This window comes from Harmonia axyridis, chromosome 7 (genome assembly GCF_914767665.1).
Source record: "Harmonia axyridis chromosome 7, icHarAxyr1.1, whole genome shotgun sequence".
Lineage (NCBI taxonomy): Eukaryota > Metazoa > Arthropoda > Insecta > Coleoptera > Coccinellidae > Harmonia > Harmonia axyridis.
This window is the reverse complement of record NC_059507.1, coordinates 31,391,477-31,414,703: the sequence shown is the minus strand read 5'-3', so window position 1 is coordinate 31,414,703 and position 23,227 is coordinate 31,391,477. Positions and strand designations below refer to the sequence as shown.

Genomic DNA, 23,227 nt, shown 5'->3' with positions numbered 1-23,227 from the left:
CGTTCAATTCTCTGATACTTGTTTCTGTAAGATGTAGTAAAAGTCAGATTCTATTCATCTGGAAAAACTTTTTCAGTATGTTTTTTTAATGTGCCTCACTAAAGCTGTTGTTTTTATGTGTACTTTTATATTGTTTATGTGTTTAAGGGGTCCTCAGGATATGAAGAGGATAACACATTTATCAGAAAAGCACAAACTCCTTTCATTGGCCAATCTTTCTGTGGTATAGGCAAATGTATCCACAAGAAAGACTTTTAGAAGAAAGAAAATCCGAAGAAGAAATACTATGGCGAAATCGTCCTGGAAGTATCTGATTCTTAGCAAGAATATGCTACATCTCCTCATTGGATTCCTTACAGAGCATTTTTGCCTCAGGAAGCGCCTCATGAGAATGGGTCTAGCAGAAAACGACGAATGCAGATTATTTGGGGAGGATGAAGAAACTCCGGATCACTTGGTGACGGAATGCCTCGACATCGCTAGCCAACGCAAAATATGCTTTGGACAAGAAACTGGTAGAAGAGGGAAAGTAAGTAGCCTTCTTGATGTCATCCCAGATACTGGAGTTAATTAAAACTGCAAGGCGAACTGTAAATCACGTAATGGCTTCAATAGCTCTGATGGGTGGCATAATTGACCATTAGACGTAGTGCAATGGAGCACCCTTAAATCTAAACTATTCTGAGGGGGCCTCTGGAGGTGAAATAGGGTAGGGTCTTATTTTTTTTCTTGCATTTCTTATTCATTTGCTCCCAGGGCTTCCATGACAGCTTCGTTTATGTTTGTTTTTACTCTTTCCCAGCTGGTATTGAAGTCATTTTCTGCATGTGTTTATATTTGATCTCTATTCTATTCTACTCTGATAGAGTTCTTTTGTTGATTGGTCCCATATTGATTCCAATTTTTTATTTTACTACTCATTTTATGGGTTTTTTATAATTATTGAGATAGTTGGCAAAAAAAAGGGAAATAATAAAGCAAATTTGGGGTACCTGCGGATTCTACACTTTTTGAAACACGAAAATTCCAAAAATTAATCAATAGAAATCAATTTGAAAGAAATAAAACTTCGAAGTGATTGCAAATTGTTCTGACTTTTCTGCGTTTAGGTGTTGGTTCAGTTAATTTTCTGGTACTGTTAATTTAGCAATTCAATTTGTTAACCGTTTACTCAATTTGTACAGTTTTAGTTATTCTGAACTATCTTTTGGTTGGTTATTAATTTTGTCATTTTTAGAATTGGTATTATATTGCCACTATAAAATAACCCTAATATATCATAAAGATATATTTTTGTGAAGGAATAGACACAAAGTTGTCAATTTTTTTATATTTATGTTGGTTCTTCACGAATGTTTCAGTCGATTCAAATAGTTTTGTTACCTTGAATGTCCTCATTTCTATTAACGGTCCATCCATTAGTTTGATCTCGTCATCTGAAATCAAGAATAAATTTCAGCCAATTGCAATCTTTTCATTCTGATACAGAATCTTTCAACGAGAAATTTTTTTTTTTTGTTTCAGCTTAGTTGGAAGGAGCCATTCCGAAGTTTGATCTTACGTGATGAAATTCTGGTCGAATTCAAAAGATATCATTGCACTCATTTTTCTGTCCTCCAAGAGCAACAATGTAAACAAGTTTAGAAATACACCACTTGAACTCACCTTCAAAATAAATATGATCGATAGTTGGTTGTCTTCTTACTAGTTTTGTTTTGGTCCTTCTTCTCATGGATGTTTTGATGATGCTACAACACCACCAACAGCACCTAATAATGTTTATGATGCATTAGAATCAGATGCTGTTCATTGATATCAAAGTTCAATTTGTCTATACCTAGATTAAAGTTAGGTAATATAAAGATGTTTCTCGTTCATCAACTCACATTGCTCCTGCTGCTGCTGATAATATCCCCATATAAAATGGTATATCCAACAAGGCTATTTCTATTCCTGATTCCTGATGTTTAATATTTTGAGCATAGCTATTATGTTCATAATATTTCAGCATTGATCCATAAGTTATTACCTCTAGGAATAGAAGTTGCCCGTTATTGTCGACATAAACTGAAAATTCAAGGTTTTTAGTTGGATATTTCCGTTATTCCTTAAAATCAACACATTACCTGAGTGGTGAAAATTCACAACCGATTGGTTTATGGGCATTTCTTGCAATACACGATAGAGTTTTGGGAATTTTTTCCCTAATTTTTTCTCTAAGGCTACAATTTCTTCCGATTGTCGCTTGTTAATATCGTAGTCAGGAAACAAAATGAAAACATTATGGCTGAAATTCATTTTTTCTCCACATAAGTGGAAGAATGGCTCAATCGTATAAACGACTTTTTCTTCAAATTCTTCTCTCTTAATAGCGATAGATGGTAAAAACGGTGGAAAAACTTCAAGTATAGTTGCTGCGAAACCAGGTCCAAATTCATTGATTGGAATGACTTGGATGAAGTATTCAGAGCAGGATTCGTATGTCATATTATCCTAGAAATAATGAAATGTTTCTATTGATAATAATATACTGCTATAAATAACAGTTATTCAATAGTGGGATGAAGGCATCTTTATTCATTACTATAGTATATGAGTAGGTTATTATACAATGCAAGGTGTAAACGAATATATACAGGGTGGAAAAATCAAATGATTATTCGAAAGTAAATAAAAATTAATGGAGTAAGTGTTCGAAATGTTCACCATTTTGTAAATTGTACTTTACGGTTCTGGAACCCATACTACTCAAACATTTGCTTATTTCGTCTTCTTGAATACCTTTCAATACATTCTCAATCTTCTAGCGACGAATCATTATTGTTGGATTTGTCATTTGTTCCGTTGAAACAAATTACAGAATCGAACTTTATTTTGATATCATTACGATATAAGTTTTGCAAGGCTTGGTATTCAAATTTAAAATCATTGTATTCGGGTCTCTTGACTATTTCATTAACAGCAGTTTTCGATAAATTGCACTCACTGGCCACAGTTCTCGATTTTTTTTCTCGGATGAGTGAGTTGATTTTCTTATCGAAATGTATTGTTTGTTGTTAATTGAACTGAAGGTACATGTAATACAGATCCGACCCAAAGAAATTTGGATAAGGGTCAAAATCACCTGGAAATCAACTTTGAATGACATTGTATGATATATCGTTGAATTTGGCGTTAAAAGTTATTTAGAAAATTGTCACAAAATATGCAGGTCTGTATTGAAAAAAATGAGGTTGAGGGTGGTCCAGAGAGTACGAAACGTTGGATACGAAATCTGGTTATGTCAAATTGAGGATAATTTACTGTCGAATAAAAAATTCCTGTAACATTTTTCGATAATATTTGAAATAAAGTGGGAAAAAAAGAAAAATCAAAATGACAGAATTTACTTTTTTTATGATATCTCAATAAACGGCCCTGATAATCTCAATTTGTTCGATCTGCTTAACAATGCTTCTATGAATGCAACTTTTTCTCCATTTGACCGACCTTCTTATTCTTATGGTTACCAATACAATCCCATTAAAAAAGTGGCCACTCTGTAAAATGCAGACGAATATATCACACATGGTATAGGTACTACAACGTTTTATTTACGACTGCTTATAATGAAAAAAATGGACACAACGTTGTGATTGAATTTTGTGAAACTAAACGGTTGCTTGTTGATGTTATTGAGACATGTCTTGGGATCATCGAAATATGTTTTATTACATTGACAATCAAGTTAGTGAACAATGCCTTTTAAGTGAAATTTTCGGCTGGTATTTGATTAATTTGCTCGAAGTGAGTGAATCAAAATGATTTCCAAAGAAGCATTGCCGCTTATTGGTTGTTGGTTCTCTGAAATATTATCCAAGAAATGCGTTAAGTATTAAAATTTGAGTTGTGTAATGTGTTTCATTACGTAATGCAAATGAATAAAATTTAGTACTCAAATAGCTTCAAAATGAAGTAGACATAGATAACATATTATTGGTATTTCCTTCGAATACTCACAACTACAATATTGTAAGTCCTCTTCAATTTTTCGATGGGCTTCTTCAATTGAAATACTTTCCGACTCCTCGAAATAATTTTTATTTCGAAATCTGTCAAATATCTAGAATTTATGGAGGGATGTGTCCATTGAATTTGAAAAGAATTATTATGGTAATAATCCCTGAAATTCAAAGGATGAGGAGCACTGGACACTGAAAAATATTCATTTCTTTAGTTATCTCTTTTCAGAGGTATCATTTTCAAAATTTAGGCCAGATACCATAATTCAAGATGTATCTAAATTATTGACTTATGTATATACCTATAGATACTCAGCAACTTGAAAAGTTTGATACTATTAGGAAATAGTTATTTGTTTTACTAGGCAACAAAGTAGTAGATTGCCTGCCGCGGCTGATAGTTATGGCCGAGAATAACGAGACTAGGAATTCAGCTAAGGTAGTCAATATACTTTGAGGCCGAGTTGAACATATAATATAATTTCTCCGATTATTTATAAAAATATATGTAAGATATTTTATTTGCTAATAATTACAATTCTCACAATCTATTCATTATTTCTGTACTGATAAATTAAAACAAAATTTGATAAAAATTGCAATTGTTGGAATGATTGGTTGCTATAGTTATATGAAGTTTTACATCTCATGTTATGTTTCATTTCCATTGAAGATAATTTTTTTGCTGCCTAGGCAATACAGTACTTGCTCTGCTGCTTAGGCTGGAAAATAATACTTTGCTGATTGATCTGTGTCTACAAAATTAATATTTGCTGTCAATCGGAGAAAAAATATTTTAAATTGATTTTTTGGCCACTTTTGATCAATCTTTTGATGAGTATTGCAATACATTTTATGATAATCACCGATCGTTAGTTTCATCTAGTCTGATGTATTTCATTTCAAATTCAATAAAATACAAATTCTTAGTATTTATTAGGTGTACAACTTTGCTTCCTCAGTTTTGCAATAGATGGTTGTAGCGGTGAGTGGTATCTAAATAAATGGATCGTAGATGTCAAGATGTCATACAATAAGCTTAGGTATTTGTGAACATCGAAATATTAGTCGATTTGTATCTGCATCATAAGTTTTTCTGGATTAAACATGTCAGATTACGAGCAAAATTCTCGATATTTGCGGAGGGTTTTAATTTTCTGCTTTAATATGAAGAATTCTCCGGCTATGCTCTCAAATACCAATGGTGAGGCCGCTACTAGTGAAAGAACGTGCCGAGAGTGGTTTCAACGCTTCAAGAACGGTGATTTTGACGTAAAAGAACAGAAAGAGAAAAGGTTTTCGAAGATGCAGAATTTGAGGCATTACTTGATCAAGACTCGTGTCAAACGCAACAAGAATTGGCAAGATCATTGGTAGTTACGCAACGAGCCATTTAAAACGCCTATAAGTCATCGGAATTATTCAGAAATAAGGAAATTGGGTGACGCACGAGTTGAAGCCTAGAGATGTTGAACGGCGTGACTGGAGACGAATGGGTTCATTACAATAAGCCCATGCGCAGAAAATCATAGGGATATTCTTCCACATCGACGGCCAAACAGAATATTCACGGTTCATGGCCAAGGTCATGGTAAGAGGGACCAGCTGGGCGTAGTGTATTTTGAATCACAGGCGTTCGTTATCGAAGGCAATTAATGCGTTTGAGCCGAGCACTGAATGACAAACGGCCACAATACAACGGAAGACATGATAAAGTGATTTTACAGCATGACAATGCCGACCCCATGTTGCGAAAGTAGTCAAGACATACTTGGAAACGTTAAAATGGGAAGAGTTACTCCACCCGCTGTATTCTCCTGACGTTGCTCCTTCGGACTATCACTTTTTTCGGTCAATGGCACACGGCCTGGCTGACCAGCACTTCGAGTCTTAAGAAGAAGTAAAAAATTGGATCGTTCAGTGGATTGCTTCAAAAGACGACCAGTTTTTTCAACGCCGGATTCGTACGCTGCCCGAAAGATGGGAGAAGATAGTGGCCAGCGATGGACAATACTTTGATCCATGAATGTATAACCAGTTTTTTATAATAAAGCCTCGAATTTCGGAAAAAAAAACGGCGGAAGCAAAGTTGTACGCCTATGTATTTGTATAAATCCTTGCCTTTAAGCGAACTTAATCATGGACTTCTAGATCTGAATTCATTTGAATGCTAACATTTTCAGGCTTTTTCATCGTTTTTCATTCAATTGTCATCGTGTTCACGACTTGATGGATGAACAGAATTGTATTTCACCACGATATAATAATAATAATAATAAGTTTATTCGCTTCAAAACTACAAATGAACTTGAATATACAAAAATACCTACCATTGTACCTCAAATCCTCTTTTCCTAGTGAATACTTGATTAAATTGATAGCCTTTCCATTCTTCTAAAAACATATCAATAAATTTTTCCCTTGAGAGTGGATTAGTTGGGACAAAAAATTTTCATTTTTTGTATGACATAGTAGATTAGTTTCAACGATAATAACACTGGCTTTTACACCCAATGATCAAATATATCCTAGGTTTTATTTGATATCATATTCGAAATTAATGAGAAAACGTCTTACGATATGAAAAACTCTAACGTGAATTTGACTGGACTTTCGTCATACTCTAACTGTTGTATCTGGTTGCTACATATCCTAAATGATCGAAAGGCAGTTATATGAAGGGGTACTCTCGATCTTGACTTAGATAGTATTCAATCGTATGTGTGAAGTTCAAAAAGTTAATAAAAAAAATTGTATTTTCAAGAATTCGTGGGTTAATATCGGAAGTTCCATTCATAGTTAGCTTCCAACACTTGGACTTCTATATTCTACCCGGATAGTACTATATTGTATCAAAACTTCAGACATTTTTACGGATTCGTTTGTCTGTGAGATGCTATCATCAATTTCGAGACATTCTGAGGAAAATGTCTTGGCACCCCATTGTCAGATTATCGAGATTTGTGTGAAACAAATATATCATATGTAAATGACATCAATAGTGATCACAATTGTGGTCCCTGAGGATATATGATTATGATTTTCCCATTTTCCCCCATTACAGCTCGCGATGCCTGGTTATGAACATTTTGGCTAACATATTTGATATTATTGGACATCAGATATATGAGGATTCAGTTATTATGGTCTCTCTTAAAAAAATCTCACAATATGTCGTTTCTCGTTCATGTGAATTATTCTGGCGTCATCTTGTGGCAAGAAAAGATGTATGGAAGATCTTGGATTTTGTATCTCATTTCATAGCCAATGTGGAGCAGTGTATAAAAAATTATCGATGGCAGTACCTAAAATAACCAAGGAAGATCATTTCTCAGTCGGGTTCTGAGCGCCGAACATCCAAATTCCATCCCAACCAGAAATGAGAGCTCCCCGATTGATGAGCAAAAACCCTGAAAATTGCAAAAAATCCTTTTTCAAAGCTCCATATCTCGAAAACTGTCCATTTTTGAGCTTTGTGGCAAAACCACTTCTGATCAGTTTATCAAGAACTACAACATATCAAAAATTCAGCCAAATTCACGGAAAGCCATTTCCCATATAAAATGTGCGGTTTCCTTTTTCACAATCAAATCTCGCGACAAGCTTTTTAATATCAAATTTGATAATACAAATGCATCGATGGAATACCTTCGATTTGAACTTTGTTTTTCTCTTTTTTATCTTTGATATAAAATCTTATTTTTTCAAATGATTTTCACTATTTATTTATTCAAAATTATTATACATTCGAATTCATAGGTATTGTGATATAATGAATGATGAAACAACATAATTTTCACCTAATTTCCTGCAAGAAGTTACCACAAAACTGTCGGTATTGAGGAAATTTGCATTTCAAATCTTTCGGTAACGATTTTAATGGAAATAGTAAACAGGATTGAGAAAAATTATGGCAACATTATGGAAAATTGTTCCAAGAGAAAAGATACAATTATCAGCTCTGAACTATCTTCTTTTGTGATGAAACTGTTCCATGAATGACGAAGCTGTTAAAAAATTGGTTTCTCACCTCCAAATATATATAAGTTTCACAGAAATTGTTCAAGTTAAGGCTGACTTCACAGGAAACATCGGAAATTTTTTTGCATATCGAATACATTTTTTTAAAACAAATGCTGTTTATTGGTCTGAGAGTAATATTTGCAGAAGGATCATAATTATGCAGGACAAATATACCATTAGAGTCAATAATGGTCAACATTGTGAATATCTCGCCAAAGGACTGGACGATTTCGAACGGAGCTGAAAATAAATTGAAAAATTTGAAATTGAAAAATTATTAGAAGAAATGCGGACAAAACGACATATGCGGACAAAATGAACTTTTGAATTTTTTCAAAAGTGGTGCTTGGGGTGTCACAGTGATTCATTTTTTGCTAGTGATGATGGCAATCCTGCGAAGAAATTGACAATTTACTGTCTTTTTCTCTGGTGCAATAGCTACAATAGTAATTTAAGCAACAAGTGCAAAACGTGAATGTTTATTACACGAGTTGCATACAACATTTTTTTTTACGTTCATGCAAAAAGCAAAAATGATTTATTGAGGTGCGGCACTAGGTGTAGGAAAATGAAAAGCGCAACTTGAATACTTTATTATTAATATCGATTTGCATTGAAACAGGAACTAATACGTTACGAACAATTTAACTCAAACTTTATTTTTACCCTCAATGTTGAAGTGAATGAACAATTGGTGACAGCACGTTGAAGAAGAATGACAGATGAGTGCAAAAAATATTTTCTCTATTTCTGTATCGTAATGAGTTCATTACAGTTCTAAAAAACAGTGCTGTAATGAACTCATTACAGCATCGTTTTCAGATATATATTTTTCGTTTTGTGGTTGTCTATGCTGACTTCCAATCCTATCAAATTTCAACAAACGTCAATAATTGTCAATATAATATAATTTGGGGATATAGAGAAATGATTTGCTACATATTCGCAAATTCTCATAATTCTGGTAATGTTCAATCGATTTCGCCAGACATAATTCACGAATTTAATGTGTAATTGTAAATTATGTCTTAATTCGAAACATACGATTCATATTCAAATTCCGTAATCTGTCAATTTTCGTAACAGTCACACCAACTGCCAAGATACAATACAAAAGTCACTAAGATATATAATCTGAATTTTTCATTGAATTTCGACAATATTTTGCAAAACTTGACTGAAATAGAGAAAATATCGTCTAATACTCGTTGCAGAAGGCAATTCCAACACTCATGCGTTCCAAAACTCGCTCCTTCGTCGCTCGTTTTCGAATTTCGCATTCGTGTTGGAATAGGAACCCATTCTGCAACTTGTTTTAAAATATACTATTATTGCACGAGTGCAATAAAGAACTTCTTTTTCCACTAAATATAGTTCAATAAAGTTTTGCTTTTTGCATGAATGTAGAAAAATGTGTTTACGTCGCCGTCGGTTGAATTTTTTTTGTTCACTTGGGGTCTGAATTGCTTCTGTAGAGTGTCATCAATATATTCGTTGTTTTTTTTAATGTATTCTGGTTGTTAATGTTATGACGTAATAATATGTATAAGTTTTAAGATGGATATTAGTTTTGTTTTGAAATTATGCTTCAATATCATAAAAATTATGTATCGGACAAAATGATATATACTATCCTGCTGGACAAAACGATATAGTATATGTCATTTTGTCCGATACATGTCAAAAAAATATATTTTTAGAAATAACATGTAATTTGGTTGTTTGATTTCCAGGTGGAACTCATTTTCATGTTGTTTTGAACTCATTTTGCACGTACCATACGTGATATAACGTAAAATTCTGGTATGTATCATGTAAAAAATACGATATCCTTTCCTAATGAAATTCTTTCATCACTTCCTCAGTGACAAGGCATAAGAAAGTAAGAAGCTCGCAAATGCACGTTAACGCCTTATTTTGACAAAACCAAGGCTAAATCTGCGGCGACCATTCCACCCAAGAAGAAGAAACAAGAAACTACTTAAACGATATTCAATGAAAAAAAAAACCTGTGGTAAAAAAACAAGGCCGTTGAAAAATAAAAAAGTTGTTGACTATGAAGAATTCGACACTGAACCATTTATTGCAATGACGTTTTTTTTCGTTTCATACCTGGTGAGCAGTGGTTGCGTTGCATGCAGTGTTTTCACTGGGCTTATACATCGTATGCTACTGTCTCGAGAACCAAAACCTTCATATTTTCGAACTTTGCATTCAAATATTATGTATGTCATTATATCTGTTACTAGTATGTTATTTTGTCCTTAGTATACGGTCAAAATGGATTTTGTTAGAAGTCAAAATAATCTCTTATATCTTTTATTTTTGTAGTTTAATTCAATTTTCAGCTTATAATACTTAAAAAAATTAACCAAAGTTAGTATTTAGCACCAAAATGGGAGTATTATTGCAATAACTGAAAATATATGATTGAAAAACAAAACAGTATGTCACTTTGTCCGCATTTCCCCTACTTGTAATGGTCAGTGTTAAAAATAATTTTAATGTATGTTTTTACAAGGTGATTCAGCGAGTTGGCCTATCAGACGTTTATGAAAAATTAATCATAATTTAGTGCTGAAAATTTGCATGCTGGGGTGTGAGACAATGATCTTTCCCCCCTACATATTATTGCATCTTCAGATAGCTCATTTAATGGCAGATTTAGAAATATGCTTAGGACATATTTCTAAGAATTTCTTAGGAATACTACCAGAAAGTAGTATTAATGAGACTGTTTGCGCTTTGAACCAAAAATGTACAGGGTTTTTATGGGAAGATCATTCACTTGAACAACTCAAATTTCTCAAAACTCAAGATTTTACAATTGAAAACCCCTATTTTTTAATCTTTAAAGTTAAAAAAGAAGGGGGAAACTTAAGCTAACCCCTTTATCCAAAACGAAAACTTTAAGAGTTATCAAGGAAGGACTGAAAATAAGGAAAAACCACAATTTCTAACTGAGAGGAGTAGCCGGTGACTAACGGAAAACACAGAAAAAAACTAAAATTCGATGTTTCGATGACTATATTGACATTTCATGAATTGTAATTGATTATTTGTTAGGATTGTTGAGAATCGATAGACCAGTAGAGCTTTCCAAATTAATATAATGAAAACTCATCGATGAAATGTCAAATTCAGTTATCTTTACATCGAATTTTAGTTTCTTTCTGTATCTTCTGGCAGTCACAGACTACTCCTCCCAGTTGAAATTGCGGTTTTTCGTTATTCCAAGTTATTTCTCGATAGGTATAGGATTTGTTTTAGTAACCTCCTCTTTTTTTAAACGTAGAATTGATTGAAATGATGAAAAATATTGTTGACTAGTTAAATAATTCACAACCCGCTAATTTTTTAGTGTTCCTTAGGCTTTCGGATGAATGACTGCTAAAAAGCTCCTGATGCCAAAGTCAGTGCTTTTCTCGATTTTTTTTATATTCAATCAGATCGTATACTCACAAAGAATATGATGGAAATACACATTGATCTCAGGAGGAGTTCCAGCATTTGTAACATGTTCGCATGAATATTGACCTTTTAACTTCATGGATCTTCTTGATGAATCTGAAAATGAAAATAGTGAAGTACTTACATTCTTAGATTCAACTTCATAAGCATGTACCGGGTTTTTCACCATAATTTGACCCCTCTTTAACTTTGTTACTGAAAGAGGTACAAAAAAATTTTTTCTACGAAAGTTTTACGGAATCGACTAGTGTTTTTTTAAATGATTTTAAAAAATGAAATATATACAGAGTGGGCAACATCTTCATTGCAAATTCATTTTTTCAAATGAAACACCCCGTATATTTTTCTATATTCGACAAGCTATTTTTTCCCTGATTTCAAATATATAACATATGTTTGGCCTTTCTCTCTTATTCCGAGTACCACAGAATTTCAAATTTTAAGAACCACCTGGCAAGCTTAGTAGGTAATCAGTTTTCAAGTGGAAGGTTGCGATAATTCAAAATGCTCTTTTTTCAGTTATCTCGTTGGCAACGATATATGACATACCTTTGTCATTGAATGAAAATATTCATCGAATATGCACTATACAGAAGCGAAAAAATTTGAAATAATAAAAAAGATACAAGGAGAGAATATATGGAGTTGCATCCAAATCATCGAATTCCAATTTCTAGTGAAAAACGTAAGTCTTATCGTTGCCAGCATGATAACTCAAAAAAGGGCATTTTGAGTTAACGCAGCCACTTGAAAACTGATTACTGAGCATGCTAGGTGATTCTTAAAATTTGAAATTCTGTGGTACTCAGAATAAGAGAGATAGACCAAACATATGTTATATATTTGAAGTCAGGGGGAAAAAAAGCTAGTCAAATATAGAAAAATATACAGGGTGTTCCATTTGAAGAAATAAAGTTGCAATCAATATGTTGCCCATTCTGTATATATTTCGTTTTGTGAAATTATTTTAAAAAACACTAGTCGATTTCGTGATACTTTTGTAAAAAACATTTTTTTGTACCTCTTTTAGTAACAAAGTTGAAGGGGGGGTCAAATTATGGTGAAAACCCCGGTACAATTCATTCATTCATTAATAGTTATTAGGTTTTCACCGGAAATAAAGTCATATAGTTCTTCAATAAAGAAATATATTGATTTCAACAATGGCATGACGTCACGAATGGCGAATCGGAGATGTCTAATATATCCACCTTGAAAATACACAGAATTTGCTAAGTTTGCTATTGGTGTTGATTGTTTTCGACACGTTTTTTTTTCTGCTTTATCAGTAGAGCAGAAAAAAAATTTCTTCACTATTTGAATTTTAATGAATCATAATTAATTCTCCAGTAAGTAGGTATACAATGAAAAATTAGTTTTGTAAATATTAAAAGAATTGTTTTATTCATGTTAGTCTGGTAATCACATTTTCTTTCAGTTGCTGACGATATGCCATAATAAGAAGAATAAATTATAGTTGTGAAAGACTAATCATTCACTTACCTGGACACAATTGCACGTGGTCCAACGCCCAAAATTTGTAGTATGTAGTGTTTTCGACAACTGTATATACATAAAGTTGTTCATAAGTTTCTGGCCCATGATATATTTTTAAAAAAATTTTCCTCCATTTACCCTGAAATCATTTAAGTTTCACTCACTTCATTCGTATGTGAATTTTTTATCAACAAATGAAATGTAAATTTTCTATCGTCATTCATAAGGGTTACTTCTATAAACAGAATATTAAAAAAAAAGTGATCCTATCGCTGAAATAGAACACACCAAAATGAGCTGGGTATGTTGTGTACAAAATTTTTTTAACTACTGACAAACCCAAGTGTTCTACTCATCTGATCAATGCACCCACATCTTTCAAATATCCTGGATAGATCTATAAAAATAAGAATAATATTTCTCTTTTTAAAATCATCTTATTGTGAAAATGAAATTTATATTCCCATTCTTTCCTCATTATACATATAAAGAGCTTATTTCCCAGTGAAAGTGTCAAGAAAGAAATATCATCTAACTAACCTTTTCAGAGGAGTTAACTTCAGCAATTATATTACTATCCATCATGAATATCATCTTACAATTTTTACACATAGAAACGTACAAGCTGATGCAAATAAAATGGCCTGTAATGTGAAATGGTGGGCCAATTTGGTGAATTCCAGTTTCTTTCGTTTGCAAAAAATAATCTAAAAAAAAAACAAATTTTTACACTCAACTAAGTAACGTAGAAATTAGAAATGTCAAGATCGCAACAAATAGTTAATAGGCTATTTGTTTGAGTCTTGACATTTCTAGATCTTATTTACCAGTAGCTAGGTCAAAGGCATCGGTAAAGTATTTTGCCGACTCCAAAATTGGCTACAAACGTCTCCGTTGAAGACATTCCATATCACAAAAATTAAGAACCGGATATAAGGAGATGTCTATGAATGGTTTAGGTACAGTGAAATACATTATACCGATACTTTGTAAGTAAAATTGTTTATGGGAATGCCTTATTTATTGATGTAATTGATATTCACTCAATATGATATAACAGAAATATTTTACTTTTCAGGAATTAGGTGGCAGTTTATTCGTTTGAACCTGGAATATATAGTAGATTCGTGCAAAATACGCTATCAGAAACAATTATTATTTGTAAAACATGCTCACCTTAGGTATTAGTCGATACTAATATTCCTCAGAAATTGAAAATGAATAATTGTTTAATTACAGTTTTCTGGAGACCTATATTGTACAGGAGAACAAAAATTAATGCAAATTTCTACTTCTACCGGCTTTGCCAGATAAAAGTTATTTATTTTTTCGGGATACGTATCTGTACCGATGATTGAGTGATTCATGATAGCACTGTAGTTAAGTTAGACAATTTTCAGATTTATGCAACTAATAATTTGACCAAAAACTCTACTCACAGCTATGAATTTTAACGAAATCTTTGGACCCCTCAGAACGTCCAAATAAATGTATTGGATTGAAATTTGGAACCTTGAATATTTTATTCTTCACATTATTATATTCGGTAAATTCTATACTTCCATTCTCTCTATTTATCTTCCATAGAAAATTTCTCCATTTTCCATCTGCCCAGAGTACGTCGTTCAACTGAAGAATAATAAAGAAACAATAATAAAAAAAGCCATATTCTGTAACTAGAATATAAACGAATGAATCGTAATCTGAGAAATCTTAATGTTTCACTCCTATCGTGTTCAAATCTGGTATTCAGTATCCAACTCTTCTTCTATCTCAAAATGTATTTTTTAATTGATATCCATGGTCATAAGCGCAACGAGGAGGGGGCAGGGGATTTAGGGATAGAATCGCCCCCATTGTATAGAGGAAATAAAATAAAATAAAATAAGATTAAAAAAAGGAAAAGAAGAATAAATTGAGAATATTTTTTCTGAGTCTACCAAAGGTCCCTTTTTTTAAATTCCACCTACAAAATGCATGTTGGACAATCCTGAACAACATTGGCTTTCTGTCTGTCTCAATCGTTCTTTGTCTGCACAACTTTGTGAAGGCCTCAACTTCAACAATTCTCATCCGAAGAATTTAATGAAATTTGGCATGATAAATGAAAAATGGTTTCACGTCTGTATATTTATAACATATCAAATTTATTTCACGGCGTTCAGACAGTATTCAGTTTCGGCTGTAGATGGCCCAACCATTGGTTTAACAACTTTTTCATTTCCTTCATTACCACAATTCCCCGGTACTCCTAGTAGAATTGCCTCTGGCCAGTTGTTTTATAGTTTATGGTATGACAACACTTCCTGCCCTGCTTTGTAAATAGATGGCTAACTCCCCAGGGCTTAAGAGCTTCTCAGTTTTGATCAGTATACTCCAATACCTGTGCCTCTAACAGATTACTTAGATTACCAGATGTATCAGACTTTATCAAGCTTATTGCACTGAAATGTATCGAGTATGGTTGATTTTGTAAAGAGGTTTGAGTATAATTGATAGAATGTCCTTATGTACCCTACCCAATCCAGTTTCCAGGTCAGAGCTTCCCATTGCGAAATTTTCTTATTGCTTTCAGCAGGCTACATTTCCTCACATGTGAGTGTAAGGGTGTAGATCAAGTATAACTTCAAGTCGAGTTGAGCATGAACAAACCTGAATATATTTCTGCTATCATACCGATCATCAAATGAAGATAACTTTATATTTTGTTACAAATGATGAACATCACAAGGATAGCATGATCAAGTTCATTTCAAAATAAGAAAAATGTCTTATGAAAATAACGAACGAATATAGGTATGGGGGGAAGGGAGAAAATTCAGTTCTCCAATTTCCATTCAGCAAAGTTGATGTTATAAGGCCAGAAACTAACTTCGGATAAAATTTCATAAGCAGGTACCTATATTCTCTATTTCAACGAGGAAATATTTCAGGAACCAGATTGATTTTAAATATGTACTCTAAATAAACTTTTCTTTTCTTTTCTTTTTTCTTTCTTAAGGGATCTTCTTGGACTTGATGTTTCATCCCAAGTGAGGTTTCTCCTTGTAATGTTTCAGTCCCAAGGCAGGTTTCTCCTAGTAAGGTTCTTCTTGTGATTTTTCAATCCCAATCGAGATGCTTCTCGTAATTTTTCAATTACAAGGGAGGTTTTTCTTCGTAATATTCCAATCCCAAGGAGGTGCGAGAGTCCCAACACAATTCTCTTCGGTAAATTAAATTTTAAATCTCAAATTCAGCTAGTAATTGCTGAAATCTAAAACAACGTACGCATCTTTTCTTAAGTCTCAACAATTATTGAAAATTCCTTCTATTCCTCTCTCAAGATACGCGCAACCGTAGCCAATTCATCGGCTGCCAATCACGTACGATGAATTGACAAAATACCGAGTGTTTGCAAATTTCAGTAGCGTAACATGAATTGAAGTGTGCTTAATCGTTGCAAATGTTATTGAAAAGTAAGACATTTAACGGTGAATTGTTCTGTGCTCATTTGATGCTTCTAAAATTCATGTTTTTTATGTTAATGATCATTGAGAATCTCACATACCTCGGTTGATGGATGACTAGAGATGATTCCTGAATCTTGTACTTTGACGTCTTTGGAAATTGTCATCAAAAGGCATCGTGAATCCTGAACATTATCTTTATTGCAAAAATATAACTCTGTTTGGGGCGAAATACTCAAGGAAATATAAATCTTAGTCTCTGTGTCCATACTCCAAAGTTTCGTATATTTGATAGATCCATTAGAATATTTATTTTCTAATTGATGCACTTCCAAATCTGAAATCATATCATATTCAATTTGTTTCAGGATTAACTCTACATCATTTCAGTGCGAAAGTCAATAATAATAATGAAGACACATTTACATTTGCTTTCAATCAATTCAAGATAAATGTCCGTACAGAACAATCAAGCATGTTTTATGCATTTCATCGAAATCGGTAAGTATAACTCAACTATTTGAACGCTTTCATAGATTGTCATGGCAATTTCAATGATTAAGTCTAGAAGAATAGTCAAGTTCCAGTTGATGAATGAAATTTTTATATATATAATGCTTTTTTATATTTCCTATTACTGAATTCTGAATCCCCATAAAAAATACCTCATATTTGCCCATTTAAATATTTTTGTAGGACCAATATCAACTGAAATAGCTATTGAGTAGAATATAAACAATCACCCTATACAGTACAAACAACCTTTGCACTTAGCCCTTTAACAATCATGCATTAATGAAAAATAATATCCTGAAAACAGACCTGTAATATCGAGGTCAATGGAATGAGTAATTTTTTCAAATAATTCTTATATTTCATCAGTAAAACAAATGTTGTATGAGGACTATAAAAAATCACCGGCTTCTCAAAAAGCGGAAGATTTATTGAAATCTTTGAATACAGGTCGTAAGGAAAAATGGAATTCTGTTTTATCTAACATGAACTTCACTCATTCTAGTAAATCAAGTCGAATATATTGGAAATAATGAACCAACAAAATTACCTTCCCAACGTTCGTCTTTTAAAGGTTCCTCAATGGAATGTTTTTTTCTCCAAGCACCTATAGTCCACCAGGGATCACACCTTGCATCATCTCCAAGATCACAAACATACCGACCATTTGTTATGTCATGACTTCTCAGTTGAATTTCTGCAGAATAATAGCGATATTTGAGAATTTATAGAAAATCTTAAGTAGGAGCTCTTTGAAAATATAATATGAGCTTCTGATGAAACAATCCTTCTACACACATACTTTACATGTAGAAACTGAATTTCAACATAATACATAATAATAATAATAATGAATAATAAAATTTATTTGCATCAGAAATATCTACAATATAAAAACAATATAATAATCACAATAACGAATCAAACATAATATTCTGACACAAACAAATAAAGAGGAGGAACACAAAGCTTTCGCTGTCCGTGTTATATCTCATTTATTTACTCATGTGTCACATGACAATCTTAACACTCAATTATGAAAAATTTCAAATAAAATTCATATACACTAAAGCACACATAAACACATACACACTTATATACTGACATACATACCCTATTAAAGAAATAGAAATATAAATAGTTAGATAGGAACAAAAATGAGTAGGCGGACATACAATTATCCTGGCTTTTTCTTTAGTTGAAGAAGTTATGTATAAGTAAAGAAAAATAAGTACAATTTCCAATAGAGTAATAATATCATACGATATTAATTATTTATCTGGTTAATGTATCAGCAATGAGCAAACTGCCATCAACATAACCATTGTCAGAGAGAAGGTCTCCACGCCATTACGTAGGAATCATAATCGAAAGAAACCCAAGGAGAATGCATGTCATCAAGGGAGAATAGCGATATACCGGTTTCTCCCTTATTAGGGATCATCAGTACCGCATAACTCTACCCAAGTATCAAATATCAGCCGTTTTATTTATTTATTATGTATAAATAGTCTCCGGTTACTCAGTTAATAAGACTTAATCTTATTCCTATAATACGTTTCAGAATTAGAGATGTTGAAAAGGTAACTGTCTGAAATTATATTCATGAATCTTGGTCCTAGAAACGCAAGACATTTGGTACCCACTGTTTTATTCGCCGAAGGGGTTTTTACCTTATTTGAATATTTTGCCCTTGTTGGGTAATTATGTGAAAGAAAGTCAGTATGTTTCCTATTCTTGTGTAAAAAACAAACCGCTTTGTATAGGCTATCTAATGGGTAAGTTTTATCTTTTTTTAATCAAATTTTCAAGAAATATTTTTGAAGTGTGTTTAATTTTTCTAGGTACCCATTCGTGATGCTACCTCATTCGATAATTCCATATGCTATATGGGAGTCAACAAGAGCAAAATAAAGCATTTTGAGATGGTGTAGAGGTAAGATTTTAGCGAGATATCTGAAGTGGCCCAAAAAGGTTCTGATCGTGTTAACAGTGTTGTTCATATGATCATTCCAACGAAGATGGCAATCAATAATTATCCCCAGATATTTCACATTTTCAGTACGTTTTAATGTGATCATTTTATTATGATTAATTATCTGCATATGTACTCAGTTCGATTTTTTTTTGTTGATAATTTGCTTGAATTATCTGTAGTTCTAAAAACGGGAACGATACGAAATTTTGTTTGAAGCTTAAAATCGTTATTTTTCATTTACATACCTGAAATCGTTATTTTACTACATGCCTAGAAGGTATTCAGTAGTTTTTAATGCAACTTCACATATAACTTAGTGTGATCTGTTGTCGCTGTAATATTTGTTTTTTCAGATATTTTGCTAAAAGATTTTATAGGCTTAAATGCGTCATTGAAATTGTTGAAATTCACTACAAAAATGGAGAAAATGTTGTAGTCACAGTTCGCAAAATTTAAGCACTTTTGGGTCGTCGTGAAGCAACTTTTCGGCTGGCAATAGTGAAACTGGTGGGAAAATTTGAGCTGTTGGAACAAGTTAGTGATTTGAAGAACTGAAACCGTGTATGTTGCTCAGGAATAATCCAGAATATTGTTGCTGTAGCTGTAGTGTTGAAGAAAACTCAGGTTTGTCGATTCTTCGTCGATCTTGGGAATTAGGCAATCGGAAGATATTGATGTGGATAACGTTAATTTTCAATGAGACGGCGCTACATGCCACACAAGCAACGAAACAATCGCAATTTTGCACGAAAAGTTTCCTTCTCGAAGAGGTGATCACAATTGGCCACCAACATCTTCTGCTTCAACACCTTTAAACTTTTTTAAACAATGATTTCTCTCCCTAAAATATTTTGAGATCCCTACAACTAGGAATTACCGGAAACATACCTCCCTTTTTCAAATGGCATACCAAGAATATTATTAATAATAATAATAATATTTCTTTATTTAGTAAAAATTACTAGTTATAACTTCATAATAAAATTAACATACATTTCTCAAAATTTTTTTTGTCAAATGATCGGCATAAAGTTTGAAATTCAGATTTTCATCGAGTATAATTCCTAGATACTTGACTGAGTTAAGTTTCTGTAATACTTGGTTATCAACTTTGATTATTACTCTCTCATAATTTAAAGATCTTAATGTATACTCCTTTCCAAAAATCATGTAACTTGATTTATTGATATTAATTTTCAATTGATTATCGTTAAGCCAATCATCTAGTAAATCAAAATCTTCATTTAGTAACGAACACATAACATCGATATCGTTGCCAACAATGTAAAGCATAGTATCATCAGCAAATAGACTCAATTTACAATTTTTAATAATTTTTGTTATATCATTCAAATAAATTAAAAACAATATCGGTCCCAGCGTTGTTCCCTGTGGTACACCATGAACAGTATTTTTACCAGAAGACACTTTATGTTTGAATTTCACTTTTTGTGACCTTTCAGTTAAATATGACGTGAACCATGCAAAAACAGTTTCTTTAAGTTCAAAATCGTTTTTTGCACGATCTTTTTTTTTCTCCTTGTTTCGAACAAATCATGTGACATTTATATGAAAGTGATATTTCTTCTAGGTCTTTTTCAGTGAATACCAATTCCACAATTACATGATGCATTACCATAAATAAACAATTGTACTAACTATACGTTAATATTCACCGTCTGAGCAATTTTGTTGATAAATGAATGGAAATTTTCTTACTTTCGGTTCTTGATTTCTGTGAAATTGGTTTATTCCAATTTTTTTAAATTTTTTTAATAACAGATCTCTATTAATTGTCTCAAAAGCCCTTTTAAAATCAATGAACGCTGCCAGAACAACATTGCCCTTATCTATTCCTTTTAACCACCTATCACAAACATCAACAATGGTACTTTCACAAGAATGTTTAGCCCTAAAACCTGACTGATTATCTATAAGAATGTTATTTTCATTCAAATATTTCATCAATTGATCTTTAACTATCGATTCTAAAACTTTTTCATAGACTGGCATTGTATGAATGCCTCTGAATTCCTCGCAGTTTCTAGCACTGGATACTTTTTCAATAGGTATAACCGTAGAGATCTTCCAAGATTCGGGAAAAACACCGTATTCAAGTGACGCATTAACTATATCGAGAAAACGATTTCCTACAATATCAAATGCGTCTTTAGAAATATTTGTTGTTATATCATCCGGGCCACAAGTATTTTTGATTCTTTTGATATAACTCTTCAGTTCTTTCATTGTGACCTTAGAAAATGCTGAAAAATCGGCGTACTCATCCATTTTCGAAAGATATAATGAGCTATCATTTTTTTTATGCCATGTGACACAATACTTTCAATGCTATTTACAAAGAATTCATTAAATTTTTCCGAGATCTCAGAAGCTTCCGATAAAATTTTATTTTCGAAATTCACGTTACTGACAACACCGTTAACATTATTAGGAAACAGCATTTTCAAATTTTTCCAAATATTTTGATTCGAACTATTCTTTATTATATCATAATAATATTTTTTCTTTTGCATCATTAGATAACTTTATTGATGACAATTTCAGCAATATGCTATACTTTGGATAAAACGGTTCATGAGTTAATGAGATTCTTATGAAGAAAATTTTGGGGACAAGGACTATCATTTTTTTGGAATATTTCTGCAAAAATTTTTTTTTCAAATAACCTTTTTCATTTTTCATTCTGCAAATACAGAGTATAAGACTGTTTGCGGTTTGGACCAAAAATGTACAGGGTGTTTAACAGAAGATCATGAACTTGGACAACTCAAATTCATCAAACTCAAGATTTCCAAATAAGAACCTATATTTTTTATTATTTCAGTCACTTCTACGTATAAAAATAATAATAATAATAATCCCTTTATTTCTTAATGCAAATTTACAATTCTGCGGTAAGAGTGACGTCAAAAAATTTAATTCACATAATGAAATAACAATGAAACATACTTCTATAAAGATGAAAATAAACATCAAATTTCTCAACTATTTGTGAAGTCTGCACACTTCATGAAACTCTTGTATGTTATATGGTTCGCAGATTATCAGGAAATCAGCTAGCTCTTTTTTCAAGTCTTTTAAATTTCTCATCTCATGGAATCTCCTTGGTAAAGCATTAAAAATTTTTATACACATATATATACATAACTTATTATTATTATTATGTTGGGCTATTTTGTGTCAGGGTCAATTTGTATTTCGGATATATATATGGGTTTGTTTTTCTTGTGTTGTTGTTATTTTCATACTCCTGGAACAGTTCTCTACGATTGAACATGAACATAGCACATCTCATTACATATATTGCAGTGACGGTCAGTATTCCCTCTCTCTTGAACACACCCCTGCATGAATCCCTATATCTCATACCACATATTGTTTTTACTGATTTTACATAGTCGGGGAGTACTTAAGCAAACCCTATATCTAAAATGAATACTTTGAGAGTTATCAGTTATCGAAGCATTGACTTGTGGATTCATCATCAGTGAGTTGAGCCTTTTCCGTTGAGAGTTATCTCATAATCTCAAACATAATTACGAATTTGAATGATTTAAATGTCAGTGCATTCTTGCCTTTTTTTAGAATAAGTTAAAAACCGCATCATTACCTTAGGATTAATCAAACATTTCATATAACTCACCTCTATATTGGGTTAAATTGATATTTCTGAAGTATATTGGAGACGTCTCATTTGTTTCACATGAAATGTAACCATTTTGATAGGATACTTCAATGAACCCAACAACTGAAGTTATACTTAACAACAAAACCACAAACGAGGAGATGTTTCTAAAAATCCTTCATAAATAATGTAATTTATTACCTAACTTTTCAAATTGATCGGAAACTCTCATCAACTCACCGTCTTGGACACATTGCTTCTACTGTTTCCAGATAGCGTTACCTCATTTCAACTAGTTATTTCAGAATTTTAAGTTTATGAAATTTGTAATGTTGTGGTCACAGATAAAAAGTAACTGAAATGCGATAAAACAGTTGCAAGTCGTATCTACCACAGTACCATCAGTTCAATGATAGCAAATATGATTATACAGGGTGTCCGGGGAAGAATGCGACAAACGAATACCATAAATTAAGGTCATCATGGAGGACCCGTATCAAGATGTTTCAATCGCCTGAGTGGCTTCGTTGGGGATATACAGGGTGATGTTAATCTTATGAATGAAATTTTACAGTTCGATAACTCTTTAACTAATTGACCGAATAATTTCAAATTTTGAAGTTTTGTCACCCTTTCCTATCGCCTTCCT

General features: G+C 32.5%; 1 protein-coding gene across 2 annotated transcripts in view; it reads right to left on the bottom strand.

Annotated features, from left to right (window-relative positions):
• The window catches only part of LOC123684325, a 38,998-nt gene extending 16,031 nt beyond the window's left edge, over positions 1–22,967 (bottom strand). The window contains exons 1-15 of one of the 2 annotated variants that reach the window (XM_045623543.1): positions 22,819–22,967; positions 22,597–22,754; positions 17,505–17,651; positions 16,543–16,778; positions 14,432–14,621; positions 13,533–13,699; positions 12,999–13,131; positions 11,487–11,591; positions 8,032–8,264; positions 6,332–6,395; positions 4,000–4,193; positions 2,127–2,493; positions 1,887–2,067; positions 1,666–1,769; positions 1,384–1,436 (exon numbers count right to left, since the gene is read on the bottom strand). In XM_045623543.1, coding sequence (XP_045479499.1) covers positions 1,384–1,436; positions 1,666–1,769; positions 1,887–2,067; positions 2,127–2,493; positions 4,000–4,193; positions 6,332–6,395; positions 8,032–8,264; positions 11,487–11,591; positions 12,999–13,131; positions 13,533–13,699; positions 14,432–14,621; positions 16,543–16,778; positions 17,505–17,651; positions 22,597–22,754; positions 22,819–22,832 — 2,346 coding nt within the window. In that variant the 5' untranslated portion in view covers positions 22,833–22,967. The remainder of the gene's footprint in view (positions 1–1,383; positions 1,437–1,665; positions 1,770–1,886; positions 2,068–2,126; positions 2,494–3,999; positions 4,194–6,331; positions 6,396–8,031; positions 8,265–11,486; positions 11,592–12,998; positions 13,132–13,532; positions 13,700–14,431; positions 14,622–16,542; positions 16,779–17,504; positions 17,652–22,596; positions 22,755–22,818) is intronic. The other variant, XM_045623544.1, reaches the window with a different exon arrangement.
• Positions 22,968–23,227: the final 260 nt, after the last annotated feature.